The sequence below is a fragment of the Carcharhinus amblyrhynchos genome, chromosome 15 (genome assembly GCF_965287045.1).
Source record: "Carcharhinus amblyrhynchos chromosome 15, sCarAmb.v2.hapA, whole genome shotgun sequence".
Lineage (NCBI taxonomy): Eukaryota > Metazoa > Chordata > Chondrichthyes > Carcharhiniformes > Carcharhinidae > Carcharhinus > Carcharhinus amblyrhynchos.
The window spans coordinates 74,079,237-74,094,597 of record NC_137338.1 but is presented as its reverse complement, the minus strand read 5'-3'; the positions used below and the strand labels follow the sequence as shown (position 1 = coordinate 74,094,597).

At 41.4% G+C, this 15,361-nt stretch overlaps 1 protein-coding gene across 1 annotated transcript in view; it reads right to left on the bottom strand.

The window, feature by feature from the left end:
* The window catches only part of rb1 (retinoblastoma 1), a 288,967-nt gene extending 284,842 nt beyond the window's left edge, over positions 1–4,125 (bottom strand). The window contains exon 1 of the mRNA XM_080204223.1: positions 3,971–4,125. Coding sequence (XP_080060349.1) covers positions 3,971–4,035 — 65 coding nt within the window. The 5' untranslated portion in view covers positions 4,036–4,125. The remainder of the gene's footprint in view (positions 1–3,970) is intronic.
* Positions 4,126–15,361: the final 11,236 nt, after the last annotated feature.

Sequence of the window (15,361 nt, the reverse complement as noted above, 5' to 3'; positions counted from 1 at the left end):
TCCTGTCTACATCAATGGGGACGAAGTAGAAAGAGTCGAAAGCTTTGAGTTTTTAGGTGTCCAGGTCACCAACAACCTGTCCTGGTCCCCCCATGCCGACACTATAGTTAAGAAAGCCCACCAATGCCTCTACTTTCTCAGAAGACGAAGGAAATTTGGTATGTCAGCTACAACTCTCACCAACTTTTACAGATGTATCATAGAAAGCACTCTTTCTGGTTGTATCACAGCTTGGTATGGCCCCTGTCCTGCCCAAGACTGCAAGGAACTATAAAAGGCATGAACGTAGCCCAATCCATCACACAAACAAGCCTCTGTCTATACTTCCCGCTGCCTCAGCAAAGCAGCCAGCATTATTAAGGACCCCACACACCCCAGGCATTCTCTCTTCCACCTTCTTCCTTCGGGAAAAAGATACAAAAGTCTGAGGTCACATACCAACCCACTCAAGAACAGCTTCTTCCCTGCTGCTGTCAGACTTTTGAATGGACTTAGCTCGCATTAAGTTGATCTTTCTCTACACTCTAGCTATGACTGTAACACTACATTCTGCACTCTCCCATTCCCTTCTCTATGAACAGTATGTTTTGTCAGTATAGTGCTTGAGAAACAATACTTTTCACTGTATGTTAATACACGTGACAATAATAAATCAAATCGAACTTTAATTACAGGCAGTCTAACTAATGCTTCATCTTACAAATGTTTAGCCTATTAAGGGTTTCAAACTAGCTCTTCTTTCACAATGACTTGGGCAGCTTCTGCTTCCTTGGGAAAGACATATGCAAAGTACTCATTTAGTACCTCAATCATGTCCCGACCTTCATGTGTACCCCTCTACTGCGGCTACGTTCGCGGCCAGGTGTCCCTGGAGAGGGTGCACGTGGTGTCCACGGGCACAGTTGACATTTTCTGCACCCATTGGGCACCGCAGGGGCTGGGGTGTATTATTGACCCTAATAATCACATTTTAATTTGATGTCTTAAGTTTCCTTTGTACTTTGCTTTTTGTTTAGGCTGTTCCCCTTCCTTTTGGGGAGCTGCCCCTTTTACTTTGACCTAATTTAGTTTGAATTTGTTTATTTGGTTTGACCTTAAAAGAGGCCACTTCCATGTGTAAACCTTCTTTTAGGTCCATAATTGGTCCCATTCCTTTATTCCCTTTTATATTAGCTGGCCATCACTTCTCAACTTTGCTTCTATTTGATTTTACATTTCCACTTTGAACCTTCCATATTCAATTGTATTATCCACCTGACATGCCACAGGCATCCTTCTTTAGCTTCATTTTTCTCTATATTTCTTCATTATCCAGAGGGATGCATAAGAGACTAGACTTTTCTTAGGTTGTTGAGCTACCGGAGGTTACAGAGATAAGCAGAGACATAGACAGTCATGAAGGGATTTAAACATAAAGATGGAAGCTTAAATTTGAGACACTGCTGGACCAGAAGCCAACACAGGTCAGTGAGCACAGGAATGTAAGATGAAGAGGATCAGGTACAAGTAGCAGACATGGATAACAGAGTTTTGGATGAACTTAAGTTTAGGGAGAGTAAAATATGAGCGTTCAGGAGAACATCAGAATAGCTGAGTGTCAAGATAGGAAAAAGCACAGATCAGACTTTCAGCAATAGGTGAGTCAGGGGGAGGGAGGGGGGGCATGGTGGTGAAGTTGAAAGTTGGTGGTCTTAACAATGGCAAGGATTACGGGACCATAAGTTCAGTTGAGAGTCAAATAAACCACTGAAGTAGTGAACAGTTTAGTTCAGCCTGAAACAGTGACCAGTTAAGGGAATGGAATTGGTGCTGAGAAAACAGAGCTTGTGGTCTGAGTTGCAGATAATAGCTATGTTCTTCCCAATTAAATCAGTAGTCCTGGACAATGTTTTTCCCAAAAGATTGACAAAGCAGCCTAAATTAATATTCCCTGGTGATAAAGAATGCTGGGTTGCACACTAAATGATAAGCACATTAACTCTGTTTCTTTCTCCACGGCTGCTTCCCAACTTTCCAACATTTCAGATCTTCAGATCCCATAGTATTTTGCTCTTGTATAAGTAATGAATAGTTTTCTTTGGGCTGTTGGAAGGTGTACAATAGGGTTCAGCATGGGTTAATAATAGGACAATACTAGGACCTCTGAAGAAGAGTCACTCTAATTTGAAACATTAACTCTTTCTCTCTCTGCAGATGCTGCCAGACCTGCTGGGGTTTTCTAGCATTTTCTGCTTTTGTTTCAAATTTCAGCACCTATAGTCTTTTGCTTTTATTAATACTAGAACCACTGTCTTTCTTTGTCTATATTAATAATTTAGACTTGGGTCTGCAGGAAACAATTTTAAAATATGCAGTTGGAAGTTTTGTGAATTGTGAGGAGGATAATTTCAGACTTCAAGAGAATATAGGCTGGTAAAATGAGTGAACACGTAGCACAAGAAATTAAATAGAGGCATAGCGTATAAAAGCAAAAAAGTTATGAAGAACCTTTATAAAACACTGGTGCGGTCTCAAATGAAGAACTGTGGCCAATTCTGGATACTACGCTTTAGGATCTGAAGGCTTTAGAAAGTGTGCAGAATAGATTGGTTTCAGTGATGAGGGACTGAAGAGAAATTGGGACTATTCTCCCCGGAGAAGGACAAGAGGAGATTTCAAACTCATGAGATAACGGGATAGAGTAGTTACAAATGTCCTCACTGGTGGAAGGGCCAAAAACAGATTCAAGCTAATTTGCAAAAGAAGCAAAGGAGTCACGAGGGCAAACTTTACTCAGCGAATGGTTCTAGTTATGAAATACAATGCCTAAGAGGGGCAGTACAGGCAGATTTAGTTGTCGTCTACAAAAAGGAATTGGTTAAGCATCCATGGTAAAAACATTTTCAGGCCTATGGGGAAAAGGGATAGGGAAATGGACTAGCTAGCTTGCTCTTGCAGACAGCTGATATGGATTCAACATGCCAAGTGGCATTCTTCTGTGCTCTAATGATTGCAATTCTACATTTGTCTCCCAATCCCCTCACAGTTCAAACCTCCCTCCAGCTCCCAAATTTCTGCACAAAAATCTAGGTTGATGTGCTTTGTGCACTATTGAGCATGCTGCACTATCAGAAGTACCATATTTTGGACCAGGCGTTAATACCAGGCCCCATCTACCTTCTGAGGTGGACATGAAATCATCCCATGCGACTATTTTGTAGAGATGTAGGTATGTTATCCCAGGTGTCCTGAGCCCATATTTATCTCTCAACCAACATCACTAAAACCAATGATCTTGAGACTGTCAGATTGCTGTTTGGGCGATCTTCCTGTCTGCTGTCAAAATTCCTACGTTGCAACAGTGACTACTTTCCCTTCAAATGAATTTCCTCAGGGTGTCCAGAGGTCGTAAAGGTACTGTAAAAATGCAAGTCTTTTTTCAAGGGAAATTGTTGGTGTTCATCAACGGTGTATTATACTGCGTTGCTGGTACTATTGATTACCCTTCATTTAAAAATCGCTGTCCTACCAGTCTCATTGATTGCATAAGACAGCAGCCTACTACAATTTGTAGAGGACGATGCGCTTTCTTAACCAGCAAATGGGCACGAAATACAGATTCACTCCTACAGAATCAGTGCTGACAATAAGTAGTGGGACTCCGAGTCAGGTTAGTACTGTAATAGCATGAGAAAACAGAAACGAATCAATTCTGTGCGCCGCAATCGTGCTGAAAGGTTTCCCGGAGTGATGATCCACTCACAATGCCGTGCACGAGAAGAGCCACACCAAGAGGCGCAAAAAGGGAGGGAGAGAGAGAAAGAAAGAAGCCGGATTTGTTGCTGGGGGGGGGGGGGGGGAAGGAATGAAGCCCCTTGATCGGTAAACACCGAGTAATAATCCCCCGTTATATTCCTGATCATGTGTGCTGAACTTGGAGTCAGGCCGCCGACAGCAACGAACAAGCTGCCGATGCCTTACTCGCTCTTACCTGCCCGGCGAGACACTCTCTTCAGGGGCGCCGGCGGCCGCTCTCCTGGGTGGCTTGGGGGGCATGGCACGCAAACAGAGCGCGAGCCCACCACTTCCAACGTTTAAAAGGATGCAAGGTTCCAAACTGCCAGACAACAGCCCCGAGACCGCGCCAAACACCAGCCGCTTCCGGCTTCTGCGTCACTTCCTTAGCAGCGCCGCCGGCCGAGGAAGCAGTCAGGAGGTAATGTGCACACCTCTTTCCTGGAAATCGGGGAGAAAGTGCCCGCTGCCCCCCGCCCCTTTAGGTGGGGGAGAAAGTGCCCGCTGCCCCTCTCCCCTGAAGGTCGGGGAAAAAATGCCCGCTGCCCCCCATTCCCCGGGCATTTTAGTGTTTGTCCAATTCTACACTGGCCTCAGTCCAACTTTCAACTCATCTGGCTCCATGCCAGACAAAGGCCTTTTTAAAAAAAAATCCTTCGTAGGTTGCAAGAATCGCTGGCTCGGCCACCATTTATTGCTATACCTAGCTGCCTTCCAGAAGGTGATGATGAGCCACCTTCCGGAACCACTGCTGTCCCTGCGTTGTAGAGGTACCGTTAAAAGTCTCAACAATAGGTTTATTTGGTAGCATAAGCCACAAGCTTTCCGAGCGCTACTCCTTCATCAGGTAAGTGGGAGTTCTATTCACAGGGCATATAAAGAGAGAAACTCAATTTACAAAATAATGTTGGAATGCTGTAGATCGAGTTTATCTTTATATGCCCTGTTTGTGAACGCAGATCTCACTCAGCTGATGAAGGGGCAGCCTTCTGAAAGCTCGTGGCTTGTGCCACCAAATAAACCTGTTGGACTTTAACCTGTGTTGTGAGACTTCTTACTGTGCTTATCCCAGTTTAACAGCAGCATCTCCATATATATGGATATGCCTACAGTGCTATTAAGGAGAAAGTTCCAGGCCTTCAGGTCCAAAGATGTGTGGGTTAGGTTGATTGGTTATGCTAAGAAATTGCGCCTTAGTATCCACGGATGCGCAGGTTAGAGGGTATGATATGGGGGTAGGGCCTGGGTGGGATTGTGTTCAGTGCAGCGAAAGGGCCTTTTTCTGCACTGTAGGGTTCTGTGAGCTATGACTTTGATCCTATGAAGGAACTGTAGGTCTGCTTGTAGTACACAAGATCATTGTGCAAGGATAGAGAACCTCAGGGTACAAGATTTAAGAGTTATCGGCAAAAGGAAAAGCAGTGGAGACATGAGAATTTTCTTTGCATGGCAAGAACATGATGGCAGCAAGTTCACTGAAGGCATCCAAGAGGGAAATGGATTACTACCCAAAAAAGACTGTGAAGGGCAACATTGAGGAGATGCAGATTGGCCATCAGAATAAGCAGCTAATTTTTGCCAACATCGATAAGTCAAGCTGAATGACCTCCTCCTGCACTGTAACCATTCAGTAATTCTATTTTGAAGTTCAAAATGTTACACCCACAAGGAATGGGATGATGTTTAATCACTGCTACTAGATGATTTTAAATGAAGCTAGAAGGTCCCACCACATAAGCCACATTGCACTGTTGTACAATCATTGAGGTTGCAAGCACCTGAGAAGATTGATCCTTTAAGATCTTGTCCATGTATCCTTATGATGTAGCTCTTGCGTTACAATATGAACTTTGAACCATTTTCCTAACAGCTTCATCAGAAATATCAATGTTACTTATTTAAGATAATTTAATGTGGAGGAAGAATGTGAGAATCCTATCATTGTCCTCATCATCATTCACCAATTCAAAATAATGTATTTCAAAAGACATTAAAAGAATGCAAAGAAATGAGAGATCTTGAGTAGTATGCAGTCTGCACTTTGTACTTAGTCTGCAGCCACTGATGATGTGAATCAGCATATTTTGATGGAAAAGCACAAATTTAACAAAGTACAAGTACATCAGAGGAGCTTTTTTAAATTGCATGCATTGCATTGATTCAATTCAATAAAGTGACTGCTGTTGAATTATGTAAAGTCTACAATGGAACCATCAGACTTCGAAGAGCATCAACAGCAGCATACAGCTTGATAAAAAGAAATCTACACAAGTTAGACCATGCCTGGAATACTGAACAATTTTGATTCCCTTATCGAAAGGAAAAATATCCTGGCATTGGATACAATGCAGCAAGGGTTCACTAGGTTGAGCGAGTACAGAGGAATTTTATGACAGGTTGAGTCTATATGCATTGGTGTTCAGATGAGAAGCGATTTTATTGAGACACACAGGATTTTCAGGGCTTAGAGGGTAGACACAGGATTTTTTTTTCCCTTGAGTCTAGGCATAACCTCTGAGTAAGGACAGAGGTGCAGAAGAATTTCTGACAAGTTCTTTACTGTAGAAGGCTGAGTTATGTTCAAAAAGACAAGGAATCAAGGGTTATAGGTAAAAGGTTGGAAAACAGAGTTGAGGATTATCATATCAGATCAGTCATGATCTCATTAAATAGTGGAGCAAATTCAAATTCTTATGGTAGAAAGACTCCTCCAAAAGACTTGACTTTGGGAAAACAAAAAGGTGAAAACACTCAACAAGAATGTTCTTGGTATATTGTGTTCAGAAGCTCTTGGATTACTATAATCAGTTCTGATACTTGAGTTTAGATTGGGAGATCAGGGCCCTAAAACTTCTGCATATGCACCAGCCAGGAAAGGGCGTAAAGCACCAGCCTGAGCAGTTCATCCATTTTCACGTCTTCAGGCTGGGAACCAGCTGATGCAGAAGAAAAGGTTAAACTACAGGTCAGATGACCTGAAAAGGGGCACCATTAGAGCAACGTCCTAAAGAACATGATGTGGGAAGGGCAGTAGGAAGAGTCCTAAACAAAGATGATCTCAACCAGGAAGTGAGGCAGAAACAGCTCCTAGAAGATCCCAGATAAGGGGCAAGGACAGAGATCAGAAACAGAGCCTGTTAAGTAAAGGGTACAGAACAATAGGCTTCAAATTAAAGCGAGTGCGCTACTTGCAAATCTAAAGCAATGTGGGCTTGAGAGTGGCCCTAAAGATCCTAGGAGGCAACCAGTAATTGAGTCATACTGTAGGTATTTGCAAAGCAGGACACCACTGCTCCAAGGCCAGAAATCTGAAATTCCTTCTTGGAAGGAGAAGCTTGAGTGCATGGAGATCTAGAAGGAATCTCAAAAAGGATGAGATTGAAACCATGGAGCTGGATCTTGGTTTAAGCTATCATGTGGGAGCAATGTTGGAAGAGAATTCCAATGGCAAGTTCTTCAAATGTGGAGATTGAAGACCCTTGACACAGAATTTCAGGGAAACAATGAAACAAGCATGGGTGGGCTATGAGAAACCCAGAGAATCTGCTTTAGTTGTATGTTGTTTGCATGTGACATGTCTGACCACAGTTCACCAGTTGGTTTGTACATGTCCTATCATTCAAGGTAAGCATGAAGTACATGGTAAATTGTTTCATCTTTCCAAATGTGTATTTGTAAAGAGATAGCTGGGGGTAAAGATAGTGGAATATTTGAATATTTTCCTTAAGATCTTTTCAACCTCTGTCTATGATATAGTTTATAAAATTTTAAGTTCATCAGCAGATTCCTGTGAATTTTTTCAGTAACTTACCCACATTTTCTAAAATAAGTTAGGATCTATCAAGCCAAGCTTTGCTCTGGAGTTTGACTTGTCCATTAAGAGGGGGCTTGACCAGTAACAAAGATCCTTGAATTTCAGTGGTATCTATAAATCCTTAAACATGTACATAAGAACATAAGAAATAGGAGCAGGAGTAGGCCATCTAGCCCTTCGAGCCTGCCCCGCCATTCAATAAGATCATGGCTGATCTGTTGTGGCTCAGTTCCACTTTCCCGCCCTCTCCCCATAACCCTTAATCCCCTCTCTTATCAAGAACCCATCAACCCGCTTCTTAAAAATATTCAGCGAGGCAGCCTCCACCACTTCAACGGGCAGAGAATTCCAGAGATTCACCACCCTTTGAGTGAAGAAGTTCCTCCTCAACTCCGTTCTAAACCGCCTCCCCTTTATCTTGAGGCTGTGCCCCCTAGTCCTGTCTTTTTTGAGCAGGAAGAGTCTCTCCACCTCTATCCTATCCATCCCATTCATCATCTTATACGTCTCAATGAGATCTCCCCTCATTCTTCTAAACTCTAACGAGTACAAGCCTAGTTTATTCAGCCTCTCCTCATAGCTCAATCCCCTCAACTCCAGTATCAGCCTAGTAAACCTCCTCTGCACTCCCTCCAGGGCCAAAATATCCTTGCGCAGGTGCGGCGCCCAAAACTGCACACAGTACTCCAGCTGCGGCCTCACCAATGCCCTATACAGCTGCAGCAAGACCTCCCTACTTTTATATTCAATCCCCCTCGCTATGAAGGCCAGCATCCCATTCGCCTTCCTGACCACCTGCTGCACCTGCAGGCTGGGTTTTTGCGACTCTTGCACAAGGACCCCGAGGTCCCTCTGCACCGTCGCCTGCTGCAGTTTTTCGCCACGTAAGTAATAGTCCTTCCTACCATTCTTCCTACCAAAGTGGACCACCTCACACTTGCCAACATTAAATTCCATTTGCCATTTCCTGGCCCATTCGCCCAGCACAGGAACAGAATTATTTGTTAATTTGTTTTATTCAGGTTAGAACTCAAAAATGCTAAGACTTTTCTGGGAGTCAAAGACGTAGGTTATTTGAAATCTTTGACTAAGTTTATACTGAGTTAGCAGATAACTTAAGGTAGAAATGAAAGCACAATTGAGGATATTTTAAATAACCCAGCATTTAGAATTGAGAGAAACCTGAAATTGATATCTCAAAAGCTAGAGTTATCTAAAATTTAGTTAGGAATGAAAGAGAAAAAAAACAAAGCTTGAACTTAAAAATGAAAAAAATTGACGACAAAAGAAGAAAGAAATGCAAAAGCTTGAGTTGCAAAGAGAAAAGGAAACCTCTGTGTGATTGGGCCAGATAAAGCTTGAAAGAAAATAGTGGTTCAGAGAATGATTGATTCCACTGAGTTTGAATTAAATGTGTTCGTCTAGTGCCCAAATTTACTGAAGGAGGCAAAGATATTTCATCTTATTTGAAGATGTGACATTGAAGTGGTCACAAAATTCTTGGGGCCTTAAATGATAAAGTTTCCTTGTAGGTACAGCCCAGAATGTGTGCACTAGTCAGAAGAGCACTCTGCACATGAAGTGTTTAAAAAGACTGCTTATGAGGTTATTCCAGAAGCTTAACATTTAGAACTATAAGAAAGAAAATGTTTTTATTGCCATAAGATAGGACATCTCAAAACCCATTATTGGAAGCTGGATGATGAACCAGGAACAATAAGAACATGAGCAATTGTCAGATAATGTATCAGGAAAACTGTAGCAACGTACAGATGAGACATGTTCCCTCAGAATCTACTAGGAAGGGGAATTTGATTCAGTATAGTCCAGAAAATTCTTTGACTACAGAGAAAGGGAGTCAGGCTACTGGAGGTTCTAAATGTTTTACCTCAAGGGAAAACTGTTCCCTTGTTCCTCCAAAGTAATATTTCAAGAGACTGGGGCAGATCAATTATAGATGCAACTTGTGTTCCAATTTCATGGAAAGTTAAGATATTCATGGAGTTTATAAACCTGTTCCTTTTTTGGGGAAAAAAGTCAATTTATGGCACTAGTTCATCATTTGACGAATGAAGTGGTAGATTTAGAACTGGATAATGATTGCTTAGAAGAAAACTGTTGTTGCCATGTTACTGTTTGATCATGCTGATCTCCCATACATTGAATCAACGTATGGGAGATCAGCACAATCTTCCTGCTGCCTCAGAAAAGCAGCCAGCATAAGGATGCCACACACCTTGGACATACTCTTTCATTTTCTTCAATCGGTATAAAGATTCACAAGTCTGAGAACACATCAACTGACTCAAGAACCACTTCTTCCCTGCTCCATCAGACATTGAGTTGATCTTTCTCCATCTGTAACTGCAACACTATTGTGCATCCTCTCCTTTCCATCTCCTCTATGTACTATATGTACAGTATGTTGTGTCTGTATAGCACACACTTTGTATCCCAATACATGTGACAATAAATCAAATCTTACAAAACTGAGCAATTGAAAGGAAAATCTGATCAATGTAGAGAAGCAATTTTCATGCAAGAAAGATGTTTGCAAACAAAAACTGAGAATTATAGGATGAACACTTGACATGTCTAAATGATAAACTTGTAGAAGCAAAAGTAAATCTTCAGTAAAAAAACTCATGATAAACATCAAGCATCAGAAGTCTATCAAATTTTGTGAAAAACACCTTGAACAGGAAAATCAATTGCTGGTAAATCAGTTAGTTGAATGCAGAGTTAAAAAGCAAGGTCATGAGAAAAAGCAATGAGGTTCTTGAGCGCTGAGTGGATCCAGCATTTAAAAGCAATTGGAGAAAATTTTATAGAACAGATTGAGAATCTACAGTGAATTGAAGGCTAAAGAACAGTCAATAATCATGGAAGAAAGATTTTGAAGACACTGCAATATACAGCTGTGATCCCACAACCAACAGATTAGATTCAAGCTCTGCAGTCCTTTCTCATCCAGTAATGAATGGTAGGGGATAATTAAACTATAAGAGACGACAGCTGCACAAATATTCCCAATCTCAAATGATGAAGCCCAGCACTTCAAAATGAAAAAAAGAGACCAGGTTGAAACATTTGCAACAAACTTCAGTCAAAATTAGGTGGATGATCCACCTCAGCATCAGCCAGACATCCCCAGCAACGTAGACGCCAGTCTTGATCCATTTCATTTCACACACCAAAAACAGTTGAAGGCATTGCAAAAACAATGGGCTCCAAAGACTTGTGGAAAATTGCCCAGGGTGTGTCCTGCTCATACAAAGCAATACAAATCCAATCAGCCCAATTATCACCCATCAATTTACACTCAAATCAGCAACATGATAGCATTATTGACCCATTCTATCAAATGGCACTTGTTTAGCAATAACCTGCTCAGACTATTGATCTGCAGGTCAGTTTCAGGGCTACTCGGCTCCTGACCTCATTCTACATGTCTAAACCTGTACGAGAGAGAGCTGAATCCCAGAAGGGAGTTGCCAGACTACCTTTATATTCTCGACAGCACAGCAGTAGGGAGTACTAGCAAAACTGGGAATCAGGGAAAAATCTTCACTGGTTGGTGTTATGAGCACAAAAGGAAAATGGTTATTGTTAATGGAGGTCAATCATCTCCATCCCAGGAGATCTCTGCAGGAATTTCTCAGCAGTGTCCCAGGCCCAACCATCTTCAGCTACTTAATTCATGACCTTCCATCCATCATAAGGTCAGAAATGAGGATGATTGTGCCATGTTCAACACTATACAGATACTGAAGCAGTTCATGCCCATGTACAGAAAGACCTTGACATCATTGTACCATGAATTTGTAAATGGTATCAAATAATGATTCACAAATGCCAGGCAATGACCATCTCCAACAAGAGAGAATCTAACCATCTCCCTTAACATTTAATGGCATCATCGCTGAATCTCCCACTTTAAAAGGGATTTCCATTAACAAGAAACTGAATTGGATCTAAAAATTCCATGGTTACAAGAGTCAGAAGCTAGGAATTCTGCAGCAAGTAACTCACTGACTCAAAAGTCTGACCATCACAAGGCACAAGTCAGTCATGAGGAGGAATACTCACATTGCCTGGATGAGTGCAGCTCCAACAACTCTTGTAAGCTTACCACCATCTAGGACTAAGCATCCTGCTTTATTGGCATTCCATTCATCACTTTCAACATTCAATTCCCCCATCACAATGCACAGTGGCAGCAGTTTGTACCATCCAAGTGCATGCAGCAACTCTCCAAGAATCATTTAACATCACTTTCCAAACCCTCAAAACTCTGCCACCTAGAAAAACAAGGGCAGCAGATACATGGAAGCACCACCTGCAAGTTCCCCTCAAGTCACACACCATTCCAACTTGGAAATGTATTGCATCCCTTCACTATTTGGGAATGAGTTCAGGAAGCATAATGTGGTGAACCTACACAACATGACTGCAAGGGTTCAAAAGCTGTGGCTCACCAACACCTTTTGAAAGCACTTGAATTTTCTAATGATTTCTAATGAGCCCTAATAAAGATCAGAAATAAAAAACAGACGTGATCAAATGTTCCTACTTCAAAACAGAAGTAATTTGATGAGCAAGAGTGATAGGCACACAGAAGGAATGTTGAGCAATATGCTTGATTTAGTTACAATTAGTTTGCGTAAAGAGCATTAAAACTTGGAAAGAATTCTTCACAGAAAATTTTCCAAAGAGTAAAAAACTTGTCATTGTCATGATTTTCAATTTTTTTCCCCCTACCTTTTGAAATGGGCTAGAAGATGCAGAATTTTAAAATTCTGCAGGTAAAATTTAAATTTCACAGAAACAGACACAAACAAATGCTCATTTCTTGGAAATTTGTTTGCTGGAACTACTTAGTAATACCAGGAATTCCCCAGTAAGAGATCCCTTATTTCACTTCCAACAATTCACAGCACAATTCTGCTGTGCCAGGTTCCCCCAATGTATCTAAATGTCCCCAAAAGGTTTTGTTCTCATCCAGTAATGTTTGGCACCATGACCATTCCCTCAGCTCTATGGCAATATCATCATAGAATCATAGAAGCCTATAGTGCAGAAGGTGGCTATTCAGACCATCAAGTTTGCACCAACCACACTCCCACCCAGGCCCTATCCCTAGAACCCCATACATTTACCCTAGTTAATCGCACTGACAGGGTAATTTATCAGGACCAATCCACCTAACTTGCACATCTTTAGACTCTTCCAATTTTGCAAAACCCCAGATTACTTCAGTTCTTCCACATTGGCATTTAGTACCACGGTGGTAGTGGTCCTGCAATGCAATATTTTGACTGGTATGTTAAGATTAGGAAACCATACAAATGTATTACATCCATTAAAATCAGAATTCAGAAGAGAATTCTCTGCTCTGACCTATACACTTGCATCTATTTAGATGCTGGGCAAGTAATGGCACATTGAATCCAAAGGTAATAATGGGACTTACACTACATGTGACTCACAGGAAAATAGATTACAAAACTCAAATGCAACTTAATTTGAGTTACTGTTTCACAATTGTGGGATGAAGATGCTTATGCCCAAGTGCATGATGTTATACTTTCTTTTAACTTTGGGCATAACATGAGGTTTAACAATGGAGATTGCAGGCAGGTTTTTAAAGAATTAGTATGCTTTAAGTGGACCTTATTTCTGTCACTAGACACTAAGTATCCATTCCAGATGGAATGCACCCCTTCCACTCCTGCTTTTTTTTTGGGGGGGGGGGGGGGGGGGAAGGTGTTGATGACGACAGAAGGGGAGGAATTTGACTGCCACCTACTCAATTCAGCAGCAGATAAGCACAACCTCTTTTGTATTTTCAGAATTCATCCCATCCTTCAAAAGGTGAATTTATGTTGTCTACAGCAAAACTAACAACCTCAGGATATGCTTCAAATATGGATTTATTGAAGAGTTGAAGAGTTCCTGTGGCCAGCTAATTATGGAGCCAAGTCATGGAATAGCTGCGATTAGAAGCATCAGGTATCATTTACAGCAAGGTCATGAAGCTTTGTTGCTGTTGGGAATCAATTTCCCAAAATAGAAACTGGCAGAGTTTTTGCAAGCTGAACTATGTCTTAACTTGGAGACTTAATAAACGAGTAGGTATTTCCTCCTTTTTCACATGTTCGTGCAATTGAAATGCAAATCATTTAGCAAGACAGACAAGCTGAATAGGCAGGATAGGTTGGAAACAAATACATCAGCATATACCAGATAAATCTAAAGCAGCAAAATTAACTTAAAACCCAAACATTAGATTGCGTGAGCATAATTTTGCAAAATTGCTGTGGGGGCGGGGGGGTACTCATTAGGTACCCCCAAGACAAGACACAAAAAGATTGAAGTTGTTGGAAATTTGAAATAAACAAAATGCTGGAAGTGCTCAGGTCATACAGCATCTAAAAAGGAACATTTAACATTTATATTTGATGACTTTGTTGGAGCAGCAAAAATGAGTGATAACATTTTAAACTATACTAGAGGTGGGGAAAGGAGACAAGAGCAGGCAAGGAGTTGAAAACAAAAACTTTTTAGGAGACAGGAAAAATTACATGACAAAAGAGAATGGTGCAAGGCTAAAGATGAACGTAATTAAAATGGATAGAGGCAATAACCTCAAATTTGAAATATGAACTCAAATGTGGAATTCAGAAAGTTGTACCTAACTGAAAGAAGAAATGCCTCAATACAACAGTTTAGAAGGCACAAAACAGTAGGAGTGAAGCAGAGAAATAAAATGATTAAGAACCAGAAAGCCAAGGTCACACTTGCAGGCTGAACAGGTGTAACCTAATCTGCTCTCCCAATGTGGGAGAGACCACATTATGCTCAGCAAATACAGTATACCAAATTGAAAGTACAAAAAAAATCACTATTCCACCTAGAAGAGGCAGTGGCATTCAGGACATTTGATCTTAAGGGAGGCAGGAAAAAAAGTTGTACCATGTTATAGGAAGGGGTGATTGAATAGACTGGTGCTGAGGGGATGTTCCCTTTGGATTGCTGAAAAGGGGTGAAGATGTGGAGGGCAACATCACACTGGAGGTAGTGGAAAATGAACTATTTAAAAGTGGAGATGGGTGGAGGGCATACAAAACTCCAACATACACTGGTCACCCAGAGCAGAGCACAGCACCAATCCCACCTGGTCACCAAGAACACTTTACCTCGACACCCAAATTTCTCCAAAATAACTGCCTCTACCTCAATTTGCCCAAAATGCAGCTCTTCATATCCTGCTCCCACATGTATTGCATCTCACCCTCTTCCTGCTAATCACAGTCCTTGCTGACCTCCATTTATTACATCACAACTAGTGATTATAAAATCTTAGATTGTCAAGTCTTAAACTCCTTCATCACACCTCATCTCTGATCATCTCTCATTCATCTTCACATCTTTGCATTTCCATTCTGTCCCCAGTGCCGGTACCAATTGTCCTGGTTGCTTTCTGAAACTCTTGTGTCATTGCACTAAAATTCCCTCAAAACCTATTTTTTGAAAGTGACATCCCAATCTGTCAGTATCTTCTCTATTTGGGAAATGACCAAGACCTCAGGCAATAACTGCTGTGTAGTGTGCTCAACTAAATCACCGAGGTCTTGTATTCTAGAATCTCAACCTCTTTTGCAATTGACCACTGAACTAGCCTCGAGTTATCTTTTGGCTCAACTTTTATTTTTGACTGGTTACACTGCAAAGTTCCCTGGGATGCCTCCCTATGTATAGGAGCTATGCAAA